The 25,601-nt window shown below is 45.9% G+C and overlaps 1 protein-coding gene across 1 annotated transcript in view; it reads left to right on the top strand.

Annotated features, from left to right (window-relative positions):
• Window positions 1-14,253, top strand: part of gprc6a (G protein-coupled receptor, class C, group 6, member A) — a 38,863-nt gene extending 24,610 nt beyond the window's left edge. Inside the window, exons 4-6 of the mRNA XM_072499461.1 lie at window positions 571-774; window positions 4,836-4,959; window positions 11,770-14,253. Of these exons, the coding sequence (XP_072355562.1) occupies window positions 571-774; window positions 4,836-4,959; window positions 11,770-12,824 (1,383 nt within the window). The 3' untranslated portion in view covers window positions 12,825-14,253. The remainder of the gene's footprint in view (window positions 1-570; window positions 775-4,835; window positions 4,960-11,769) is intronic.
• The last annotated feature ends 11,348 nt before the right edge of the window (window positions 14,254-25,601 follow it).

Below are 25,601 nucleotides of genomic sequence, written 5' to 3'. Positions count from 1 at the left end.
GAGATAAATTATGAATGGTGCTGCTGAAATAGTTACTGAGACTTCCTTCAGCTAGACCATGGGTGCTTCCATGAGCTGTTGAAATATTCCAGGCTATTTACGCCAAAACTAAATGTTCTGGTTCCAATTAAGTTTAATTCGCCACGGACCAGTGAAAAGCAAAAATTTTTAAATTTATAATCTTGCTTCCTTAATTTTTCCCCAAATATCAGTTACCATTCATGCTGTTGGAAAGAGGAAATTCTTCACCAAACAAGGAAACGCTCAGTTTACAGAGTTCCTTTGTGAGACAGGTTCTGAACTTTGTTTGGCTTGAATTGCTTTCTCTATAATCCATAGTTTACCTGCATATGTCCTAAGAAAGGAATTTTTGCACAAATAAGTTTTTTAAGGACTGCATGTCTCCAAGGAATTGTGCAGAACATTCACAATGAAATTTCACAGTTTGGGCATTGATGCTAAAGGTTATAACATTAACATTCTGACTCACATTGTTAGAACTAGATATTAAACTTAATGATATTATCTTAAATAAAATGGAATTTAATTATTCCTCAATTTTTCTTTCAGTTGTTGGAAGAGCTGAAGAAAGTGAATGTGACTGATGATGGAACAAAGATCCAATTTGATCCTTCAGGAAATTTTATTTCTGGATATGATATTGTCATGTGGAAACGTATCAATGGCAAAATGGAGTTTAATCACACAGTTGCTGAATATGATATACAGGAGGATAAAATTAAAGTTACAAATTCAAGGTTGAATCATTTAGAGGTAAATTTTATAATACTAAGAGATGTTGGGCACGATTCTCTGCTCCCACGCCGTTTCAGAGAATCGCCTGGGTCGCCAAATTTTCCCGCAACGCCGGTCTAACGCCCTCCCGCGATTCCCGGAAGCGGCCAGATCGGCACAATCACGTTTTGCGCGACACGGTCCAGTGAATCGCCCGAGACAGCCAAAATGGTGATTCACTGGTACCCCCGCAATTCTCAGTGCTGGATGGGCCGGGCGGCCTGCCCAAAACTGCGGGTTCCCCCCGGCGCCGTCCACACCTGGTCGCTGCCGGCGGGAACAGCGCGGGAACGCGGGGGGGGCAGCCTGCAAGGGGGGGGGGGGAATCCGGCACCGGTGGGGGAGCGACCTCAAATGGGGTCTGGCCCGCGATCGGTGCCCACTGATCGTCGGGCCGGTCTCGCTGAAGGAGGACCTCCTTTCTTCCGCAGCCCCGCAAGATCCATCGGACATCTTCTTGCGGGGCGGACTCGGGGAGGACGGCAACCACGCATGCGCGGGTGATGCCAGTTATGCAGTGCCGGCCGCGTCATGTATGCGGCGCCGCCTTTACGCGGCACCAAGGCCTGTCGCGCGTAAATGACGCGGCACCGCTCCTAGCCCATTTTCAGGCCCTGAATCGGTCGGAATAGGGGCCGTTTCACGCCGTCGTGAACCTCAACGGCGTTCACGACGGCGCGAACACTGTCTCCATTTCAGAGAATCGCGCCTGTTATCTTTTACACTTTCGAGTTAAGCATAGTACATAGCAATCATAGTCAGTAATATGATCAATCACAAGCTTAACACACTGATGACTTCCTTTGCCTTCTATTGTAACAGAAACATTAATGTATGTTAATGCAATAAATAGATGAATGTCATATCTCCATCCTCACTCACTTTGGCCTTTTTCCTCTGACTTCATTATCCTCTTGTTCTATCTATACCTCTCCCTGTTCTACCTGAATTTATAGTCAGTGTCTTGTCAATGTCACCTTCCTTGGCCCCTTAATCGTTTTGTAACAAGAAATAAAAAAACAATATGTAAATTTGACAATAGAATAAATTTAAAAGGTTTGTATCTAAATGCAGAAAGAATTCGGAATAAAATTAATGAGTTAATGGCGCAAATAGAGACAAAGAGTATTATTTGGTGGTGGTTTCTCAGTATTTTGGAAAGATAGACTGGAAGGAAAAGGAGGAGGTGTAGCTTTGCTGGTGAAGATAGGGATCCGTGCTGGAATGAGAAATTTGGGATCAAGATGTGGAATTACTCTGGGTGAAAATACGAAATAGCAAAGAGAAGTGGAAAAAACAGGAATGTTAATGAACAAGATTTTCAGGGCCTGTTCGCTTTGGGTGCAAATCCTGATGTGGCTGCTAACCCTCGTGAGAGGGCCATAACGGGATTTGGTCTAAAAGGCGTGAAGCTGATTTCAATAAATTAGTATACAAATGGAATACAAAAACTGAAACCAACCGTGATTACCATGCCTGGGGCGTGGCGGTGAGTATAGCCCCCAAGTGGTGAGGGACATGGTTTGGGGAGTGCCCTGACACTGACCCTTGGCACCTTGGCACTGCCCCTAAGAGGTTGACAGTGCAAGGTGGGCAGGGCCAGCTGCTGGGTCTCTAGGGAACCCCATTAGATGGGTTCCCACTATGTCGGGGGCGGGTTCAGTCGATGGTGGGGGGGGTTGGGGTTGTGCCTGCATCTCAGTGGGGGAGGGCAGATACTTAGAATGGGGGGGTGGGGCGCCCCGATGCTGACGAGGATGAGTGGCGGAGGTGGGAGGGGGTTCGGTCACCCTGACGACTCCATGGTGTGCAGGTGCTGACCTGACCATTGAGTGGTGGGGCGCGATTGGCCCTCTGTTTTGGACTGTTAAGGTGTTCCCCTTGTCTGACGTGGGTCCCAATATAGGGAGGGGAGGGGGGCACTGTAAACTTTACTTTGAAGCGCATTTTAAAGGGCACCCTGATCTTGGAATCCCAGCTTTCCTGGCAAGTTTCGCCCCCACCCTAGCTGGCGGTGTAATCCTCGCCAGCACTTTGAAATTATGCCGTTTGATCTGTTAAGAAAAGGAAGCTGCTTTTCTTGCCTGATCCAGCGCTATGCAATTATCGCAGATGAACAGCATTTAAAAAAGATTAAGGTGAATGGGTGGGATAAAGCATGAAAACACACAGAGTAGAAATTAAAAGCTTCATAGTGTTTAAACAGGAGCAGGTGAAATGGCAGGTTATTTTAATATGAATCAATAACAGGCTTCGAATCTGGAGATCCCTTCCTCACTCTGGAGCAGTTACAGTTTTGACCTCAATCGGCAATTCAAGTGTGAATTGAGCCCCAAATTATGCTTCTTTGAGAAATGTTTTTCCCCTGTGTTTCCACTCAAACTTATTTGCATATCACAGAATCGGTCATGAGTCACCGTAATCAGGCAGTGTTTGAAATCATATTTTCTTAAAATGCTACTTCTGAATATTTTTAAGAGTGGTAATTAGATGATGTTTGATTAAAACAGCAGAAGATGGGTTATTAAAAAAAAGCATTTTAATCATGGTGTTAATTCACCACTTCTGGGTAACTTGATTTTCAATTGCTGAAAATCACTTACAAAAATGATATATTAAACAATTTTCCACATATATTGAAGTCAGATCTTTAGTAAATTAACAGAGATAATATTCAAACACTTTTAAAATGGACCTTTTGGTGTCCTTCAGCAATATTCAATGGATGCAGCAAATGTCTCGCACTCCAACTGGAAAGCCTAAGAGAACGCCACATTGCTCCTTTTAAGGATAGCCCACTGAATATATTCAAGAGGCGGCTGGATATAGCACTTGGGGAGAATGGGATCAAAGGCTATGGGGAGAAAGCAGGATTAGGCTATTGAGTTGGATGATCAGCCATGATCGTGATAAATGGCGGAGCCAGGCTCGAAAGGCCAAAAGGCCTCCTCCTGCTCCTATCTTCTATGTATCTATGTATCTATGAATCAGGTGCTACTCATGCCCTGAACTGTTCAGGACCAGGTCTGCATCGGGATCAAGGATCCCTGGCCAGAAGTCTTGCCCATCCAAACCAGCTGGCCAACCAGAAATCAGTAGCTCTATTGAAAGACAGCACCTCTGAGGAGACAGTGGCTGCTGCTGCTGTGACACCCATCCTGGGCCCAGGGGGCAATTTGACAGCCAACTACCAGTGTATTTGAAGATTGGGGCCAAGTAAAAGGAAGCAGATTTTCAGCTCACCATCATACAGGTCACTCCCGAGCTGTCCCCTATATGACAAGGCATGGGTAAAAGGCCTCAGAGATCACTTGCCCTTCGGCCTCGTGAGGCCTTTAAGCTGTCAATTAAAGGCCAGTTAAAGGCCTCATTCTGCCTTTGCTGCGATATACGTCAGGCAGGCATTTACAGTTTAGGCTAAACTTTGGGAAGCAAGTGGAGGGCCCTCCTTAGGAGGGCCTCTGACCTCATTAAATGTCTCCACCACTAAACCTGCCACATGGAAAGGTTTCAAAATCGGCTTCTTATTCCCAAATGATCGCAGGCACTAGAGTTATGTTGAAAGCAGATGATGCTTAAAATTCTACAATCTTTAATATCAGCTACACTGATTTAGATTGAACTGCATTGCAAAACAGACTACCAGGAAGGGTGTTGTAATGGTATTGTCAGTGGATTCTGAGATCAAGGATGCTTCGCTGGGGACCTGGGTCTGAATCCCACCATGGCAGCTAGTGAAAGTTAAATTGAATAAAAGGAATGCCAGAGCATAGCATTCTTTTTCATTGGTTTAAATTTTCCATTTGTTTGCCAATTTTCCTTCTTAAAAATTTTGCTTAATTTGTTTTAGAGTAACCACAAATAGGCCTCAATATTGCTCTAAACTGGACTTGATCGAACCACATAAAGCTTTTAAAATTATAATTAACGAGCATATTATAAAACTTAGTTGATAGCATAATTAGATATTACATTTGGTGATTGCAGTACTTTCCAGGTCTTTTCCACATTTCTCAATGTTATTTTCATTTTCTTAAAAGGAAATTACATCTAATTGCTCAATCCATTGCCAACCAGGGCAAATAAAGTTGTCCTCTGAAGACCACCACACCTGTTGCTACAATTGCGCAAACTGCAGTCTACATACATACTCCAAAACAATTGGTAGGTAGTAAACAAGTCTCTCTATAAATGATTGTGTACATCATATATTTGTACAGTCTTGCATTACACCACATATGTGAAGTATGAGTGAAAGAAGGGAGGGGATGGTATATTTGCATCATTAGGCTGCTAATAGGAGCAATGGATTAGTAATGTATTCCCAGAAGAGGTCCTCCACCTCAATAGCCACATCCACAGTGAGATACTCTATCCAGCATTAAAATCTTGAAGAAGAGAACAATCCGACTAGAATCTATGCTACAGAATATGAGCCATACTGAAACATTCACCACTCTTTTCATGCAACTCACAACAGTGGACACTTAACTCTGAGATTTCTGTGTCCATTTTTCCCCCCTCCTCAGCTCAGGAATTGTCCCAGTTCACAGCACCATACAATTGAATGAGGTATATTTTGTGTCTGTCTTCACTGCAAAAGACACAAAGGCCGGGATTCTCTGGAACTGCCCGTCAGTGGAGGGAATTCCAGTGGCTCGGTGAATCGGGCCAAAAACGGGTTTCATGTCGTTCATGAGACCCATTGCGAGTCTCCCAGCCTGCCCCACCTGCCGCAACGAGCTTCCCGACGGACCCAAAGAGGTTCCTGCCCAGACCTAGCAGTAACATGCAAATAGCTCATTAGAACTGTTTGGAAACTAATTTATAGACAGGATGCCCGATTCACCTACCTTCTGAGATGCTCCAGCCACCACTGTGAGCGTCAGGATGGTGTAAATTGTTCTCCCCGTATTTGCATGGGTTTCACCCACAATCCAAAGATGTGCAGGGTAGGTGGATTGGCCACGCTAAATTGCCCCTTATTTAGAAAAAATAAATTGGGTACTCTAAATTTATTTTAAAAAAGGATGATGTGAATTGGAACGAGTCCTGAGAAATGGGGAGCTGGCAGCTTGCAGTCCACAGGGTGGCAAGAAGGTGATAATCCTCCTTACAAATGCCTCCAGGGTGTCAAGGGGGGTCATTCATGGGAGGTGAGGGTCAGGGCGTCTTGTGCTGAGCTGGAGGGACTCAGGTTGGGTTCTTTCAAGGGATGTGGGTCGTTTGGTTGCTTTTCCCATCTGCACCCTTTAAACCATTTAAACAGACTGTCAGATTCTTTCTAAAAAATATAGATCTAAGATAATAATTCAATTTAATGGACTTTTGCCTTTTACAAGCTTTCTGATTGACAGGTCCATGCAGTTTCAAAGGGAAGATAAAGATTGTTTATTTATATTGATGTGCAGTGATCAATTAATTCAGGGGAGCAGCTATTTTCCTAATTGCAGTTTTTTTAAGAGGCTGTCTGTTGTTCTAAAAAGCTTCCAGGTGCCTTTTAAAGAGACTGTCTCTTTGTTCTGAGCATCTGGAAACTCTTGAGAACAAAAAGATAGCCTCTTAAAAACTTGTGTTTAGGAAAACAGTTGCTTTTCTGAATTAATGGTTCCCTGCTTGTAAAAGGCAATAGTCCTTGAATGTAAACAATGCAGTTCAAAGCTTTTAGGCCTCGAGACATAAGAAATCTTCAATGCTTTAAAGTGCAATGAACTTGACCTTGAAAAAAAACTACTTCAAAGGTTTCCACCACAACAAAAGGGATACATTTCCCTTCATCTCACAGATCTTTGAACTTGGCATAGTGACAAACTGTTTATAGGGTTTAAGTGTACAGATGGGAACACTTTCACTTTATTATCACAGATCTGTATTTTTGAAATACTGACAAACTGTTTAAAGGGTTTAAAGATTGCAGACCGAAAGAGCAACCAAACGAGCCCCACCGCAGGAAAGAACCCCGCCTTGAATCGTTCCAGCCTAGCACAAACTCCCTTAATAATAATAATAATAATAATAATAATAATAATCACTTATTGTCACAAGTAGGCTTCAATGAAGTTACGGTAAAAAGCCCCTAGTCACCACATTCCGACGCCTGTTCGGGGAGGCCGGTACGGGAATTGAACCCGCGCTGCTGGCATTGTTCTGCATTGCAAGCCCCTACCTCCCACGAAGGACACTGCCCGGCACCCTGTAGACATTTGTGGGGAAGGTACTTTCCACACTCAGACTGCCAAGTTGGCACTGCCTGGTTGGATTGTCAACATACCGATTAGGGTGGGGGGGGGGGGGGGGGGGGGGCGTGCAGCATGAGATCTTTAAAAAACCTTTAAAAAAGCTTCCCTGGTCTCTGAAGAGCCAGACCCGTCAGAGACATTAATTCCTGCCCATCACAGGTCCAGTGAGAACTCCGGTGTTCCATTTTATGTCATTGAATACCCGACTGAGGGTAAAAATATTTCTAAGTGCCGTTGAAAGGCACGTCGGTGTCACGCCTAGCACCAGTGGGAATCCCTCCGGTTTTCCTGCTGTTGGGAGCACTTTAGTCTCCAATCGGGAAAATCGCAGCCAAAGTTTAATTCCAGAAATTGACACTAACCTCGGGGCTAAAAAGGTTGTAAGGAAATTAATATAGCAGAGAAAAAGAATTTGAGAAATTTAACGGACTAAAATCTGACACGTTCTCCAGACTTGATGCCCACAGCAAAGGGTTTTTAAAGAGTTAGCTGCAGAGAAGATGGAGGCATTAGCTTTGATATTTCAAAATTCCTTAGATTTGGGAACAGTTCCATCTGTTTAGCCATTGGCAAATGGGCCAGGATTCTCCGACCCGACGGCCAATGACGCCGACGTCAAAAGTGGCGCGAGCCACTCCGGCGTCAACGGGCCTCCAGGCCCAGATATTCACCCCTTCCTAGGGGGCTAGTACGGCGCTGGAGTGGTGTCCGCTGCTCCGGCGATTGAAAGCCGGCGCACCACGGCCGGCATGGGTCCGCGCATGCGCGCGGGTTCCCGTCTCCGTATCAGCCCCCGGGCAATATGGCGGAGCCCTACAGGGGTCTTGCACGGAGGAGCATAGGCCCCCCATGAAATTAGCCCACCCGCCGATCGGTAGGCCCCGATCGTGGGCCAGGCCACCCTGTACGCACCCCCCCCCCCGGAGTCAGATCCCCCCCCCTTCCCCCCCCCCCCCCCCCACCACCAGGACGGCCCCCACAGTCAGAACTCCGAGGTCCCGCCGGGTAGGACCATACGTAACTTACGCCGGCGGGACTCAGCCGAACTCGGCGGGCACTCGGCCTGTCAAGGCGCGGAGAATCGCCGGGGGGGGGCGCTTTCAACAGCCCCCGACTGATGCGGCGGCACGCTGCCGGCACCCGAGAAATGGCGCCGGAGAATTGGCGGCCTGGCATCGGAGTGGTGTGGCGCGATTCTCGCGCGCCCCCCCCCCCCTCCCCCTCCGCCGATTCTCTGACCCGGCGTGGGATCGGAGAATCCCGACCACGAACTACAGGACATTTAGCCAAACAATGTCAGGAAAATGTTGGATTGTTCAGAAGTCTTAACAATGCAGTTAGAAAAGGTTTGTAGTTAGAACAAGTTTTATTAAAGGGAACTCTTGTTTGACAAATTTATCTGAGTTTTTAAGAATGTGATTAGTAGGGTAGTTAAAGGGGCACCAGTAAATGTGGCATACCTAGATTTCCAAAAGGCATTCGATAAGGTGCTTCACCAATCTTAACAGGCTCATGGGATTGGGGATAATATATTAGCATGGATAGAGGATTGGTTCATGGGCAGGAAACAGAAAGTGGACATAAACACAGCATTTTCAAGCTGGTAGGCAGTGAATACTGGAGTGCCACAAGGATCAGTGCTGGGACCCCAGCTATTTACAATCTATAATAATGACTTGAATAAAGAGACAGAGAGTAATGGATCTAAGTTTGTTGATGATAAAGCGGGGTGAATTCTCTTCCCTGGGACTCCAAAGTGCGTTTTCCGATTTGACAGAGAATCAAAACTTCGGGACTGGCGCCAATCCAGATACAATGCTGACGGTGGGATCGAGTTTCACGTCTGCGCGCCATGGGAGGATATAAACTAGTGCAAATGGGTCTTAATACCTATTTGCATCCACTTAGTCGGCCCAGCAACCTAATCTCCGACCCTCCGTGATTCTCAGGTCCCCTGGGCTAGAAATCACATGGGCGGGGATGACTAAAAGTCTCACCAAACGTGAGCCTGACGTGGGGTTCCTTGTGTTGGGCCAAAGGAGTAAACCTTTAAGGGAGTTGCACTCAAAGTCCATCCGGAGCCACCCCCTGACAATGCACTCCTGTCAACCCATCCTCTATCAGACTCCACCCCCCCCCCCATAACACCCCTCCCCAGAGACCCCCATAATTGTAGAACCCCACCAGGAAACCCCATTAATAGGGAGACCCCCATCCCAACCGAGACCTCCTTAATAGGGAGACACCCCAGGACCTCCTAACTGAAGGCAACCCCCACAGAGAGTCCCTAAATAGATGTACCCCCACAGAGACCCCCTGACTAAAGAGACCCCCCCCCCAGATAAGAGACTGCTATCTGGAAGCTAGAGAGCAGTCCAGGAAAAGGCAGTGAAAGAAAATACAGTTGTAACACTTACCTGGAAGCTTCACGTGTCCATTCCTGGAAGGGGAACAGGTGTGACCTGTGTTTCACCCCCTCAGATCCAATAGCTGCAAGCCATTTATTCCTTTCTAGTGGTGAGCTGTGATTGCCAGCTTCCACAAAACAGCTACCGTCTAGATTCATTCATCTCCCTTCATGGATGAGAGACTCAAAGTGCTGAAACCCCAATGTTTGCAAACATCAAGCAGATCAAAGAGAGGTAAATGCATTGCAATCACACACTTGATCCCCAGCGGGGGCTCAGAGCATTGTGTTCGGATCTGCGCCTGGCAATGCCAGGCACCGATCCCAATTTTCTGATTCTCCGCCGCATCAGGGACCCTGCTATCGGCGGTGAGCGGTAGAGAATCAAGGCCATGGAGATGTAAAATGAGTGCGCAACAAGACTGAAGATGGGGTATAATGTAGAAAAGTGTGAAGTTATTCACTTTGGTCACTAGAATAGAAAGACAGACTATTTTTCAAAAGGTGTAAAACTTGTAAATATTGATGTTCATTGAGACTTTGTGTGCTTGTACAAAGAATGCACAAAGTTAGTATGCAAGTATAACAAGAAATTAGAAAGGCAAACAGCCTTGCTTGCAGCGCGATTGTATCGGAATAAAGGAGTTCTGCTATAGTTGTACAGAGTTATGTAAAAAAAAAATAATTGCTTATTGTCACAAGTAGGCTTCAATTAAATTACTGTGAAAAGCCCCTAGTCGCCACATTCCGGCACCTGTTCGGGGAGGCCATTACGGGAATTGAACCCGCATTGCTGGCCTTGTTCTGCATTACAAGCCAGCTGTTCAGCCCACTGTGCTAAACCAGACCATATCTGGAATTTTGTGTTCAGTTTAGGACTCCACATTTAAGAACGGATATGCTTGTATTGGAGGCTGTACAGCAAAGTTCAGTAAATTGGTCCCTGAGATGAGGGGTTGCCCTATGATGAGAGGCTGATTAAATTTGGACCTTTATTCTCTTGAGTTTAGAAGAAGGAGAGGCAATCTCATTGAAACTTACAAGATTCAGCAAGGGCTTGATAGGGCGGATGTTGACACATTGTTTCTCCTGGTCAGGGAATCTAAAACATGGGGCAGTCTCAGAATAAGGGGCCAATCATTTAGCATTGAGATGAGGAGGAATTACTTCACAGAAAGGGGTGTGAATTTATGGAATTCTCTACTCCGGAGAGTTGCAGTTGCTCCATCGTTGAGTATATTTAAGGCTGAGATTGAATTCTCAAAGAATCAAGAGATATGGGGAGTGGGGGGGGAAATAGAGTTGAAGTCCAACATCAACCACGATTGGATTGAATGGTGGAGCAGGTGCGACTAGCCATGTAGTCTACTCCTGCTCATAATTCCTATGTTCTTGTGTTCGGTGACTGCAGGCACGATATTCAACCAAGAAAAGAATCACAGCCAGCCTTATCTAATTTTTGCTTGTAATGCACACAAATGCACATGTTTGCTTTCCCCCATGAAAGTTCACTGAACAGTGCTTAGGTGTAAAAGTCTGGCCTTGGGCAGCATGGTGGTGCAGCGGGTAGCACTGCTGCCGCACGGCGCTGAGGTCCCAGGTTCGAGGATTGGCCATGCTAAATTGTCCTTAATTGGAAAAAATATATAATTGGATACTCTAAAAAAAAAATTAAAAGTCCGGCCTATGTCCTTTTTTTCACGTAGGGTCAACTGTGCCATTCTTACCACCATCGAAGTTCAAATCATCTATGTCAGCAAGGATCAGGGACCATTTTGGACCATATTGCTTAACTGTTCAGTGGACAAATTCATTCAGCTTGGGCAGCACGGTAGCATTGTGGATAGCACAATTGCTTCACAGCTCCAGGGTCCCAGGTTCGTTTCCGGCTTGGGTCACTGTCTGTGCGGAGTCTGCACATCCTCCCCGTGTGTGCGTGGGTTTCCTCCGGGTGCTCCGGTTTCCTCCCACAGTCCAAAGATGTGCAGGTTAGGTGGATTGGCCATGATAAATTGCCCTTAGTGTCCAAAATTGCCCTTAGCGTTGGGTGGGGTTGCTGGGTTATGGGGATAGGGTGGAGGTGTTGACCTTGGGTGGGGTGCTCTTTCCAGGAGCCGGTGCAGACTCGATGGGCCGAATGGTCTCCTTCTGCACTGTAAATTCTATGATAATTCTATGAAAAGGACAATCACAAATCTGGAATAAGAACTTAATTAAATGAGCCCAGAATCAACTATAACAAACAGCTTACAGCTACAACCAGAAGGACAGCTTAATTGAATAATTTGATATGTTAATTTTTATAATATTTGACCTTCTTCATTTCAGATGCACTGCAATGTTATCCTTGTTTCGCAGATGAGTGGGCACCGCCTGGAAGTGCAAGTTGCCACAAAAAAAGCATTATATTTCTTTACTGGAGCAATGGATTTTCTATTGTACTGCTCACTCTTTCGGCCTTTGGAATTGTTTTAATCATTATAATATCTGTTATTTTTATGAAGAATGTCAACACACCAGTTGTTAAGTCAAGCGGTGGTACCATGTCCTTCATTATGCTCATCTCTTTGTTACTCAGTTTTTTAAGTGTAGGTTTATTCATCGGAAAACCGAATAATACTACTTGCAAAATCAGGCAGTGCCTATTTGGCATCAGCTTTACTCTAGCTGTTTCATGTGCTCTGGCAAAATCACTTAAAATACTACTAGCATTTAACTTTAACCCAGTTAATCAAAATCATTTGAAGAACCTGTACAATTATGGGTTCATCACAAGTTTCTGTACTGGACTTCAGGCTGTCATTTGCACATTGTGGTTGGTTTTTAATGGCCCAAAAGCTCTCACGGATGTCAGCAGATTGCAAAGGGAAATTTTGGTGGAATGTAGTGAGGGCTCTTATGTAGCATTCGCTGTTATGTTGGGGTATATCGCATTCCTTGCATTGATTTGTTTTACATTTGCCTTTAAAGGTAGAAAGTTGCCAGAAAACTACAATGAGGCTAAGTTTATTACATTTAGCATGTTGATTTATTTCATTTCATGGATTACCTTTGTACCTGTCTATGTAACCACTCATGGCAAGTATCTCCCAGCAGTGGAAGTAGTGGCAATTTTATCTTCAACGTATGGGATATTATGTTGCCAGTTTTTCACAAAATGTTACATTATTCTGTTTAAGAAAGATTGTAACACTACCACTTCATTTTTGAAAAATCTGTATGACTATTCAATGAAAAGCACAAACATTATAACAAACCATTCAGCAAGATGCAAGTCCATCAAAAAAAACAACAGTCAAAATTCATTAAATGTCACTCCTATTTCTTCTGTACAAAACAACGGAATCACCAATGTTTCAAGGAAGAGGTGTTCTAGTTGGTGAATGTTTAATTGATAAAAATGATTTTGCACTTTGCATAGTATCTTCATATTGAAGCTATTTTAGGTTTGAATCTACATTATGGTCAGATCAATCCTGCCCATTCTAACATAATACGTTTTGTAATTTTTTCTTTTGGCCTTGGTTGCCAAATGAGATGATACAGGATAACAAAGGATTGCACTTTTGTGGTAAGTCACAGACTTATCTCCCCATGTCACAAATATAACACATCAATCCAAGATGGAAGTTAATTGACAGAAGCACAAAGTCATTCATTACACATACACCGAATCTTCCTGATGAAGAGTTAATACATAGAATGATCCAGGTAGAAGATGAAATGACTGATGTCATTTGATCTTTGCTACATTTTTGGACAATAAAAGTTTACTGAATTTACTTAATGGTACAATTCCTTGATCTTGAGTCATCCTTGGAGAGCAGAGAAATGATATAATGTGCCATTACACAAAATGTACCATTTTCCGATGCATTAATTTTATATCTTTCCCAACTTCAAGCAATAACTTCTAAGAGATTATTTTGCAGGAAACTGATGAAAAATAAGATTATTTTTGTATTAATATCTCCCACTCTTCATTTTCCTTCCTACACCATCGCACAACACCTTCACCAACTGACCAGCAGCAGCACAATAAGGCGCACCAAGATCCTTTCAGGATAGACCACCATCACCCAAACTCAGGAACAAAGAATAAGATATTCTCCTTGTCAGACCCCTCATAATGCTTTGCTACACACATTCCTGAGGAGGTTCTGGTTGAATCAGCTGCTGATTGTCCATGTTGATTACTCTGTCTGAAAGTGCCAGATGAACTCATCATGTAAGGAAAATTTTGCAGATGATTCCAAAGTACATCATCTAACTATATCACCAGACTGACCCACAACTTACATTTTGGCAACTATACTACACAGAGAGAACCTTCTCAATGTAACGTTTAAAACGGTTGGACCTATGGTGATGTGTCAAAAAACACATTGGGTTGAGTAGGGCAGTCAATTAAAAATAGGAAAGTGATGGGTAAATTACCTCAGCTATTCAGACATCAATCAAAACTATTTTAAATTAATATGCTATGAGTTCTGTTTTTGCTAAAATATATAATGTATATTGAATATTTCGATTTTTAAACTTACATTTGTATGATTACAAATCATATCATTTTAATTCAGTACAAATTTCAATCTCCTTATTAAGATTCTCCCCATGTGTATTCTCTAAGAGATCTTGTACATCTGTATGATGATAAGTTATTACATGCCACAGAAGTGTACGTTATGCTATATTTTATTGATACATTTAATTTAAATTCTTAAAGATATCAGAGACTATACAAATATCTCAGAAAAACATGTATAAAAACAATTATTTTTTGAATGCATTGCAAATTACTGTTTAAATAAACCTAAGATCAAGTTACATCTTTTATTTGTTTGTGACATCCTTGTGCTGGATTATAGGGTGGAATTATCCTATAAAGAGCTTATATGGTTTGGAATTTCCTGTATTGTATCCACATGGAAAGTTACACCTATTTCCCACACCAATCTTGTTGGTGGGAATTTACACAAGAACAGAAAACAATTGGGACTTGAGAAAAGTGCAAAACATAGGGGGTGGGGCAATTTTTCAAACAAAAAGGCAAATTGCCAGGTTCTGACTGAAAACCGGCATGTTTCTCATCCAGAAACACAGCCGGGTTTTCTGACTAGATCTTCTAACACTCTGTCAAAGAAAAATCAGGAGACGCAGTTTGAGCTGTCACTCTGGTGGGGCAAGGCCTTATTGAGCTGACAAGAGTAGCTCCACAGAGATTGGGGATCCTCTTTAGAGGGTGCCCTGATCTGCAATTAAAATGAATTCCCTCCCAGAGGAACCCTCCCACAAACTTCGGGATGACCTCCACTCCCACCATGGATGTATCGGGGGAGGGGGTGGCACTTTCCACTCTCCTCCCCCCCATTTTAATCAGCACCCACCCCTCTCCCCCTTTACAACACATAAGGGGAAGCCTCCCCAACCCAAAGGAGGAGGATTACCCGAAGGTACCAGGGTACTATTATGGGCCAGGGTTTAGAGAACCCCAAAGAGTATCATGGAGTTCACCTGACCCATGACTTTTGCTAGGTTGTAGTATGGGGAGCACACGGCCCACTCTACAGGTGTGGCGCAACAGATATCCAACAGTAATTTTTAAAGCAAAACAATATTTATTCTATGAACTCAAATTAACCTTTTTAAAATATATAGTGAACATCTTAGCAACCACCAATTCAAATACAACCCCTAAAGAATACAACACTAAGTAATCCTTAAACTTCCTTTTAACATCCATAAGACATTTAAAAAAAACTTTTAACAGAAGCACATCAGGTTTAAATTCACTACTGAGAACAGTTATCACTCTGAATTCACCAAATGATCAAGAGATAGACTTTACATAGCAGAGAGAACAACATACACCTTCTCTGGCTGGCTGCAGCTCCAACACTGAAACGAAACCAAAATAGCACAGACACGCCCAAGCTTTTCTCAAAGTAAAACTAAAAAGCAGAGCCAGAGCTCAGCTCCACCACACTCTGACATCACAGCAGTAACCTGAGCAGCCAAACATTTCTTAAAGTGACATCTCATGACATCTTGTCCCAAGAAAAGAAAACCCATCAACTTCAAGATGGTTTCATTTTTCATCTTTTCACTTTCCTTTAAGAAATATGGACAATGAACATACATTTTTTTTAACAAAACGAAACACACAAATATTTATAATAATATAGTCCATTTTAGTTCTTCTTCCTCCACCTGGAATCCCTCTCGATTGACAGTCTCTTTGGACAAGAAGGTCTCTGCATGATCCATCCATTTCTCTAAGCCTCGGTATGTCTCTTTAAAGTCAGATACTTCAATCTGATCATGGAGTCCCTTGTAATTCTCCAACATAGGAGCATTGGTTACCACAGCTTTCAGGCAGTCAAATGCCTATTGAAACTACGCTGTCCACTGAAATTTTTGACGTTTCTTCAGCAAGTCCATAAATGGAGCAACCACGATATAAAGATTTTGCACAAATGGTCGATCAAATCCACTCATGCCAAGAAATCGCATTATTTCCCTTTGTGTTGAGGGTATTGGAAACTCCCCAATAACGTTTGGTTTCACATCTCATGGGACCATCCAATTGCATGGCCAAGGAAAATGACTCGGGCTTTTCCAAATTCACTTTTGGCTAGGTTTCTCACCAAACCCGCCTCCTGCAGTCGATCGAATAACTCCATCAGATATTTTAAATGTTCTTTCCATGTCTGGCTGAAAATTACCAGATCGTCGATGTGTACCCCACAATTGGGTAATCCTGAAACAACTTTGTTAGTTAACCGTTGAAATGTGGCTGGGGCGTTTTTCATGCCAAATGGCGTAACTTTGAATTGGTACATACCATCTGAAGTCAGAAAAGCTGAAATCTCTTTGCCCTTTCGGAAAAACGTACCTGCCAGTAACCTTTAAGTAAATCCAGTTTGGAAATAACCGCTGATTGTCCCACTTTCTCAATTCAATCCTCCAAACGTGGGATAGGATAAGAGTCCAGTCTTGTAACTGCATTAACCTTTCTATAGTCCACACACAACCGTTGGCTTAGGTACCATCTGGTTTGGGTACCATCACTATGGATGAGCTCCATTGGCTGCAACCCATTTCAATTATACCATTTTAAAGCATACTCTCAATCTCTTAGTTAACCTGTGCCAATTTTAAAGGGTTAAGTCTATATGGATGTTGTTTGATTGGAACAGCATTTCCCACATCTACATCATGTATAGCCATTTTAGTACTTCTCAATTTATCTCTAAAAACTTGCCCATGTGATATCAATAACTCTTTCAGATCAGTATGTTTTTCCTCTGGAAGGTAACTCAACAATCTATCCCAATTTTTAAGAACATCCTCATTTTCCAATTTAACTTGAGGTATGTCAAATTCACAGTCATCTGGATTTGTTTTGTCACTTTGAGTTAGCATCATTAAAACCTCCCCCTTTTGCTCTCCTTCCCTTTCAAAGTACCTTTTAAGCAAATTCACATGACACACTCGGTGAGTCTTCCTTCTATCTGGTGTTTTTACCGCATAATTCACCTCACTTAATTTCCTTTCAATTAGATAAGGTCCACAAAACCTAGCTTTTTCAGGTTCACCTTCCACTGGTAACAACACTAATACTTTATCTCCACTGGCAAAACTACGAACTTTGGATTTCTTGTGGCGTGGCAATGACTAACCTTGGTCTTCAACCACGAGACTTGGATTGGATTGGATTGGATTGGATTGGATTTGTTTATTGTCACGTGTACCGAGGTACAGTGAAAAGTATTTTTCTGCGAGCAGCTCAACAGATCATTAAGTACATGAGAAGAAAAGGGCATAAAAGAAAATAAAAAGTGGATTTCTTTGGGCGAGCTCGCAGAGAGTCGCCTCGCTCCGGCGCCATTCAGGCACCTCCACATTCCTAGCTTGACCACAAAATGAAAAAATGAAAATGAAAATCGCTTATTGTCACAAGTAGGCTTCAATGAAGTTACTGTGAAAAGCCCCTAGTCGCCACACTCCGGCGCCTGTTCGGGGAGGCTGTTACGGGAATTGAACCGTGCTGCTGGCCTGATTGGTCTGCTTTAAAAGCCAGCAATTTAGCCCAGTGAGCTAAATCAGTCCCACAACTTGTTTTTGTTTTTGAAAACCAATAGTGATTTGCGCCGGCGTGATGTCATGAGACCAAGGGAGTATTCCACGTGGCCAGATGCTACGGCGTAAAACCATTTAATGATATGCAAATATATGTTAATTTATTGAAATAAAGTTCATGCGCTTCCTGGGCAGGAACCTGAGGGGGAAGATCCCAAACTGAGATCTCGTTGACATGAATCCTGTTTTGACCCTCTCACATGATTTAGCGGCCTTAATGGGATTATGCCCGTGGCTAACAGATCCGGAAAATCTCACCCATGCTAACTTCTTTACAATACACATTGCCTTTCTAACACAATTAAAAATAAAGGGCATGATTCTGAGAAATATAAATGAAGAGCTACTACTAGCAGCAAATTTGGTGTGTTTCCCACTGGCCCGCACTAATCAGGTGCTATTCACTAGCACTTGGAAATTTCTTTGGAGAGGGGTGAGTTTTGTGCTAGCCTTGTGAGGGGGTGGCCTAAACACGCTGACAGGTCCCGCTCCTCAGAGATCGGGGCGCCCTTTAAAAAAGGTGCCGTGATCTCAGAATAACACTGCAGTCAACCCGCCCACCCCCAAATCGGTGGCAAGCTACCCCAAATAATGGTAAGGCTTCCCCAATCACGGACAAGTCACCTCGCCAGGTGAGAGACACCCAGTTAGGAGCTTGCCAAATGCCTCCCTTCATGTTCCCCTTTAGGCCAACTTCCTCAGTCGCCCTTTCAGGCCCACCTCCCCTTGGCAATGCCAAACTTGTGCTATGGACTCCATGCAGGAACAAGCGGGTGAGTACCCTCTCTAGAGGAGGGTCCTTCAGGGGATGGGCCCACAGGGGCTTGGGCTGTGCTGGAAGAGCTCAGGTTGAGGATCATCCCTGTGATAAGGATCATGTGAAAATCCTCCCTCTATAGCCTTGAAAACCATTAAACATTCTCCCAGCATGTCAAATTCATTGATCTATCAAATTAAGGTAAATGTCTTCCTTCTGTAGCCTTCAAACCTTTAAGCCTTTGCATGTAAAGTTCAAATATCTGCCAGAAGAAGGTAAATCTTGCCTTTGATGTGTTAGGACCTTTTGAAGTGATTTTTCACATTCAATTTTATTCCTCTTTAACTTTATCAAGCCTCTGGGCTTACTGAGAAGCCTAAAAGCTTTTAACTGCATTGTTTACATTCAATTTCATGATCCATTATCTTTTAAAAGCCTTTTGATTGAGATGTCCAAGCTATTTCAAAGGAACAATTAGCTTTGTTCATTTTTATAGCTCTTTCTTCACAGTACATTAACTCTGAAGTGTGACCTTTTTTCAGCAGGTGTTGTTTCTAACCACAATTTTTTAAAGAGGCTTTTTCTTTGTTCTGAACAGTTTCATAGACCTGGCACTTTCCTGTAAGGAAGGATAGACAGTTAATAGGGCAAAGTTGCACTCAGTGGGATGGGTTAAAATGTGTCTGTTTCAATGCAAGGAGTATCAGGAATAAGGGAGATGAACATAGAGCATGGATCAGTACTTGAAACTACGATGTTGTGGCCATTACGGAGACATGGCTTTCAAAGGGGCAAGAATGTTTGTTAGATGTTCCGGGGTTTAGATGTTTTCAGATGAATAGGGAGGGAGGTAAAAGAGGAGGGGGAGCAGCACTGTTAATTAGAGAGTGCATCACAGCTGCAGAAAAGGAGGTAGTCGAGGAGGGTTTGTCTACTGAGTCAGTATGGGTGGAAGTCAGAAACAAGAACGGAGCAATGACTTTATTGGGAGTTTTCTATAGACCCCCCAATAGCAGCAGAGAGATGAACAGATTGATGGCAGATCTTGGAAAGGTGCAGAAGTAACAGAGTTCTTGCCATGAGTGACTTCAACTTCCCTATTATTGACTGGAACCTCCTTAGTGCAAATGATTTAAATGGAACACATTTTGTCAGGTGTGCCCAGGAAGGATTCCTGACTCAATATGTAAATAGGCCGACTAGGCGGGAGGCCATATTGGATTTGGTGCTTGGCAACGAACCAGGCCAGGTGTCCGATGTCTCGGTGGGAGAGCATTCCGGTGACAGTGACCACAACTCCTTGACCTTTACCATAGTCATGGAGGGGGATAGGAACAGACAGTATAGGAAGATATTTAATTGGGTGAGCGAAAATTATACTGCTATTAGACAGGAGCTGGGGAGCAAAATTGGGAACTGATTTTCTACGGTTCTCGAGGGTTACAAGGTCACCAGGAAGGAACTCAAAAATGGATTTAGGGGAGCTAGAAGGAGGCATGAAAAAGCCCTGGCAGGAAGGATTAGGGAAAACCCCAAGGCATTCTACACTTATGTGAGAAATAAGAGGATGATCAGAGTGAGAGTAGGGTCGATCAGGGATCGTGGAGGGAACTTGTGCCGAGAATCTGAGGACATAGGGGAGGCCCTAAATGAATATTTTGCTTCAGTATTCACTGGAGTGAGGGACCTTGTTGCTCGTGAGAACCAGGTTAATAGGCTTGAACAGGTTGATATTAAGAAGGAGAATGTGCTGGAAATTTTGAAAAGCATCAGGATGGTTCCCTGGGCCAGATGGTTACCATGGGAAGCAAGGGAGGAGATTTCTGCGCCGTTGGTGATGATCTTTGCATCGTCACTCTCCACTGGAGTAGTACTGGATGACTGGAGGTAAGCAAATGTTGTTCCCCTGTTCAGGAAAAGGAATAGGGAAATCCTTGGGAATTACAGACCAGTCAGTCTTACGTCTGTGGTGAGCAAAATACTGTAAAGGATTCTGAGAGATAGGATTTATGATTATTTAGTTCGCATGGCTTTGTGAGGAGCAGGTGATGCCTCATTGAATTTGTTGAGGATGTGACGAGAGACATCGAAGAAGGTCGGGCTGTGGATGTGGTGTATATGGATTTCAGTAAGGCATGTGATAAGGTCCCCCATGGTGGGCTCATTTAGAAAGTTTAGGGGGCATGGGATACAGGGAAATTTGTCTGTCTGGATACAGAATTGGCTGGCCGAAAGAAGACAGCGAGTGGTAGTGGATGGAAAGTATTCCACCTGGAGGTCGATGACCTGCAGGGATCTGTTCTGGGACCTCTGCTCTTTGTGGTTTTTACAAATGTCTTGGATAAGGAAGTGGAAGGGTGGGTTAGTAAGTTTGCCAATGACACGAAGGTTGGTGGAGTTGTAGATAGTGTTGAGGGCTGTTGCAGGTTACAACAGGACATTGACGGGGTGCACAACTGGGCTGAGAAGTGGCAGATGGAGTTCAACCTCGATAAATGTGAAGTGATTCATTTTGGAAAGTCGAATTTAAATGCTGAATGCAGGGTAAAAGGCAAGATTCTTGGATGTGTGGAGGAACAGAGGGATCTTGGGGTCCATGTACATAGATCCCTCAAAGTTGCCACCCAGGTTGATAGGGTTAAGAAGGTGTATGATGTGTTAGCTTTCATTAACAGGGGGATTGAGTTTGAGAGCCGCGAGGTTTTGCTGCAGCTTTATAAAACCCTGGTTCGACCACACTTGGAATATTGCATCGAGTTCTGGTCGCCTCATTGTTGGAAGGATGTGAATGCTTTGGAGAGGGTTCAGAGGAGATTTACCAGGGTGCTGCCTGGACTGGAGGGCATGCCTTATGAAGTAAGGTTGAGGGAGCTCGGGCTTTTCTCACTGGAGCGAAGAAGGAAGAGAGGTAACTTGATAGAGGTGTACAAGGTGATGAGAAGCATGGATAGAGTGGATAGCCAGAGACTTTTCCCCAGGGCGGAAATGGCTGTCACGAGAGGACATAATTTTAAGGTGATTGGAGGAAGGTATAGGGGAGATGTCAGAGGTTTGTTCTTTACACAGAGAGTGGGCTGTCAGCGGAGGTGGTGGAGTCAGAGTCGTTAGGGACACTTAAGTGATTCTTGGACAGGCACATGGATGCAGGTTAGGTTGATCTTAGATTGGGATAAGTGGTCGGCACAACATTGTGGGCCGAAGAGCATATACTGTGCTGTACTGTTCTATATTCTAATTTTCCCTAGCACCCAGCAGGTGGGCGTGAATAGATTGCATTGTTCATAGGGGGTGGGAAGACCATATTCTGAGATCTCCCAGGTGCAAATTCCATTATGGCCCTCTTGCAAGAGTTTCTGGCCATAACCGGATTTGTACGTGTATCGAAGCCGGATTTGTACCTGTATCAAATGGGACCAGAAAATCGCCCCCCCTCCCCCCAAAAAGGAACTTGTGGCAACGTGACATAATGCCTGGTGGGTGGGAATATTCAATGAGGGCTGAAGATAGAACGTTAACCATACTAAGTGTACTACAATGGATTCAAATTCATGCAAATCAGTTTTTGAACCCTTTCTGTGTGCTAACCTGATCATGGTGGTGTAGCACCATCGATCACACACGAGGCGAGACGTAGAGAACTTCAATCGAGGCTTTATTGAGCAGACTTGTTCAGACTTGTTCCCCAGCAGCTCAGTCACAGAATGCAGCTGCGGGAATTAACCCAGGTTCTTATACCCCGCCTATCTGGGTGGAGCCCAGTAGGCGGCGGATCCAATCGGGACCCAGCATCTGTCCTCCAATAGCTCCTCGGCATTCATGGTGTACCGTATTACCCCTAATACATACCACCACATTCTCCCCTTGTTAAAAAGGAACCCGGCGGGGTGGTGGGTGGTATGGTGGTCGGGGTTTACAGGGTCGGTACCTTAACCATTGAACTATATACAACCATGCCGCTTTTACTGGCCCACTGAATTATTCACATTTTACCCGATTAGCAGCGTCAACTATTTACAACAATTCCGCTTTACTGGGCCACTGAATTATATACATCTTAAGTCGACTCGATGAGTCGAGATGGTGCTCTGGCCGCCCTCTCCGATCGTCAGCCCGGGTGATGGTGGTGCTGGCTCGGGTCCGGTCGACTCTGTTTCCTTACTCCTGGGCGGGCCTGGGAGGAGAACCGATCCCCCCGGGAAGGGGGTGGCTGTGGGGTGCACCGGCGGGAGTGAGGGGGAGGTGATTGGTGTTAGGGGGGTGTGGGGAGCTCCGGCGGGCGGCAGGTCCCGCAGAGAGACCGTGTCCTGCCGGCCGTCGGGGTACGCCACGTAGGCGTACTGCGGGTTGGCGTGGAGTAGCTGTACCTTTTCCACCAGTGGGTCTGATTTGTGCGCCCGCACATGTTTCCAGAGCAGGATGGGTCCCGGGGCTGCCAGCCAGGTCGGAAGTGACATTCCAGAAATGGACTTCCTAGGGAAGACAAGGAGGCGCTCGTGCGGCGTTTGGTTCGTGGTGGTGCACAGCAGGGACCGGATAGAATGAAGGGCATCCGGGAGGACTTCCTGCCAGCGAGAGGCTGGGAGGTTCCTGGACCGTAGGGCCAGTTGGACGGCCCTCCATACCGTCCCGTACTCCCTCTCTACCTGCCCGTTTCCCCGGGAGTTATAGCTGGTCGTCCTGCTCGAGGCTATGCCCTTGCTAAGCAGGAATTGACGCAGCTCGTCACTCATGAAGGAGGACCCCCTATCGCTATGGATGTAGGCGGGGAAACCGAACAGGGTAAACATAGTGCAGAGGGCTTTAATGACCGTGGCCGCGGTCATGTCAGGGCAGGGGATGGCGAAGGGGAAACTAGAGTATTCGTCAACGACGTTAAGAAAGTACGTGTTGCGATCGGTGGAGGGGAGGGGGCCTTTGAAATCCAGACTGAGGCATTCAAAGGGACGGGAAGCCTTTATCAGGTGCGCTCTATTTGGCCTGAAAAAATGCGGTTTGCATCCTGCGCAGATTTGGCAGTTCCTGGTGACTGTTCGCACCTCCTCGACGGAGGACAGGAGGTTGCGGGCCTTTATAAAGTGGTAGAAGCGAGTGACCCCCGGGTGGCAGAGGTCCTCGTGGAGGGCTTGGAGGCGGTCCACGTGTGCGTTGGCACATGGCAACGGACGGCACGTTCAGCTTTCCGGGACGGTACAAGATCTTATAGTTGTAGGTGGAGAGTTCGATCCTCCACCGCAGGATCTTGTCGTTCTTTATCTTGCCCCGCTGTGCATTATCGAACATGAAGGCTACCGACCGTTGGTCAGTGAGGAGAGTGAATCTCCTACCGGCCAGGTAATGCCTCCAATGTCGCACAGCTTCCACTATGGCTTGGGCCTCCTTTTCTACTGAGGAGTGGCGAATTTCTGAAGCGTGGAGGGTCCGGGAGAAAAAGGCCACGGGTCTGCCCGCTTGGTTAAGGGTGGCCGCCAGAGCTATGTCGGATGCGTCGCTCTCGACTTGGAAGGGGAGGGACTCGTCGATGGCGCGCATCGTGGCCTTTGCGATATCCGCTTTGATGCGGCTGAAGGCCTGGCGGGCCTCTGTCGACAGGGGAAAAGTAGTGGACTGGATTAGTGGGCGGGCCTTGTCTGCGTACTGGGGGACCCACTGGGCATAATAAGAAAAGAAGCCCAGGCAGCGTTTCAGGGCTTTGGCACAGTGGGGAAGAGGGAACTCCATGAGGGGGCGCATGCATTCAGGTTCGGGGCCTATCACTCCATTACACACTACGTAGCCCAAGATGGCTAGACGGTCGGTGCTAAACACGCATTTTTCCTCATTGTAGGTGAGGTTGAGGGCGTTAGCAGTCTGGAGGAATTTGCAGAGGTTGGCGTCATGGTCCTGCTGGTCGTGGCCGCAGATGGTAAAGTTGTCGAGGTACGGGAACGTGGCCCGTAAACCGTGCTGGTCAGCCATTCGGTCCATCTCCCATTGGAAGACCGAGACTGTATGTGACGCCGAATGGAACCCTTAAAAAGTGATATAACCGCCCGTCTGCTTCGAAGGCAGTGTACTTGCGGTCACCGGGGCGAATGGGGAGCTGGCGGTAGGCTGACTTAAGGTCCAAGGTGGAGAAGACATTGTACTGTGCAATCCGATTGACCATGTCGGACATGCGGGGAAGAGGGTACGCATCTAGCTGCGTGTACCTGTTGATGGTCTGACTGTAGTCTACGACCATCCTCTGCTTCTCCCCTGTCTTCACTACTACCACCTGAGCTCTCCAAGGACTATTGCTGGCCTGGATTATGCCTTCCTGCAGCAGCCGCTGGACTTCGGACCTGATAAACGTCCGGTCCTGGGCGCTGTACCGTCTGCTCCTAGTGGCGACGGGTTTGCAATCCGGGGTGAGGTTCGCAAACAAGGAGGGCAGTTCGACCTTGAGTGTCGCGAGGCCGCAGATAGTCAGTGGGGGTATAGGGCCGCCAAATTTAAATGTTAAGCTCTGGAGGTTGCATTGGAAGTCCAACCCCAGGAGAATGGGAGCGCAGAGATGGGGGAGGACATACAGCCGGTAATTTTTGAACTCTCTCCCCTGCACCGTGATGCAGAACACTTTGATTTCAACGGAGTGGGACCCCGCCGGCAGGAAAAACTTTTGGGTGCTTGGCCGAATTACAAGGGAACAGCGTCTTACCGTGTCCGGATGAATAAAACTCTCCGTGTCGATCAAACACGGTGTCTCGTGCCTGTTCACCAGCACCTTTGTCGTTGTCGTCTGGAGCGTCCGGGGCCGCGACTGGTCGAGGGTCACCGATGCCGAACGTGGTTGGTGCATCAGATCGTTGTCTTCAGGCAGTGTGGCGCCGTCCACGCTGGGGTCCTTGCCTGTCAGCCAAGATGGCGGCGTCCATGGATCGTACGCTGCCGGGGGTGGACAAAATGGCTGCTCCCATGGGTCGCATGCAGCCGGGGGTGGACCCAAATGGCCGCTCCCATGGATCCGACATGGCCTGTGGGTAGGAAGATGGCGGCGCCCGTCCCCCCCTCGTGGTGTCCGGGGTCCAAAATGGCTGCGCCTGTTGGCCGCCCGTGGGTCGCTGGGGGGGGGGGTTGAGCCCGTGGTCCCGTTTGTTCCCCGGAGATAGCGGCGACCCCACGGGACTGGCACACCGCAGCGTAGTGCCCCTTTTTGCCGCAGCTTTTACAGGTGGCCGAGTGGGCCGGGCAGCGCTGGCGGGGGTGTTTCGGCTGCCCGCAAAAGTAGCAGCGGGGGCCCCCC

Source organism: Scyliorhinus torazame, chromosome 4 (genome assembly GCF_047496885.1).
Source record: "Scyliorhinus torazame isolate Kashiwa2021f chromosome 4, sScyTor2.1, whole genome shotgun sequence".
NCBI lineage: Eukaryota > Metazoa > Chordata > Chondrichthyes > Carcharhiniformes > Scyliorhinidae > Scyliorhinus > Scyliorhinus torazame.
Note: the sequence above shows the minus strand (reverse complement) of the source record. Positions and strands in the feature narration are given on the sequence as shown.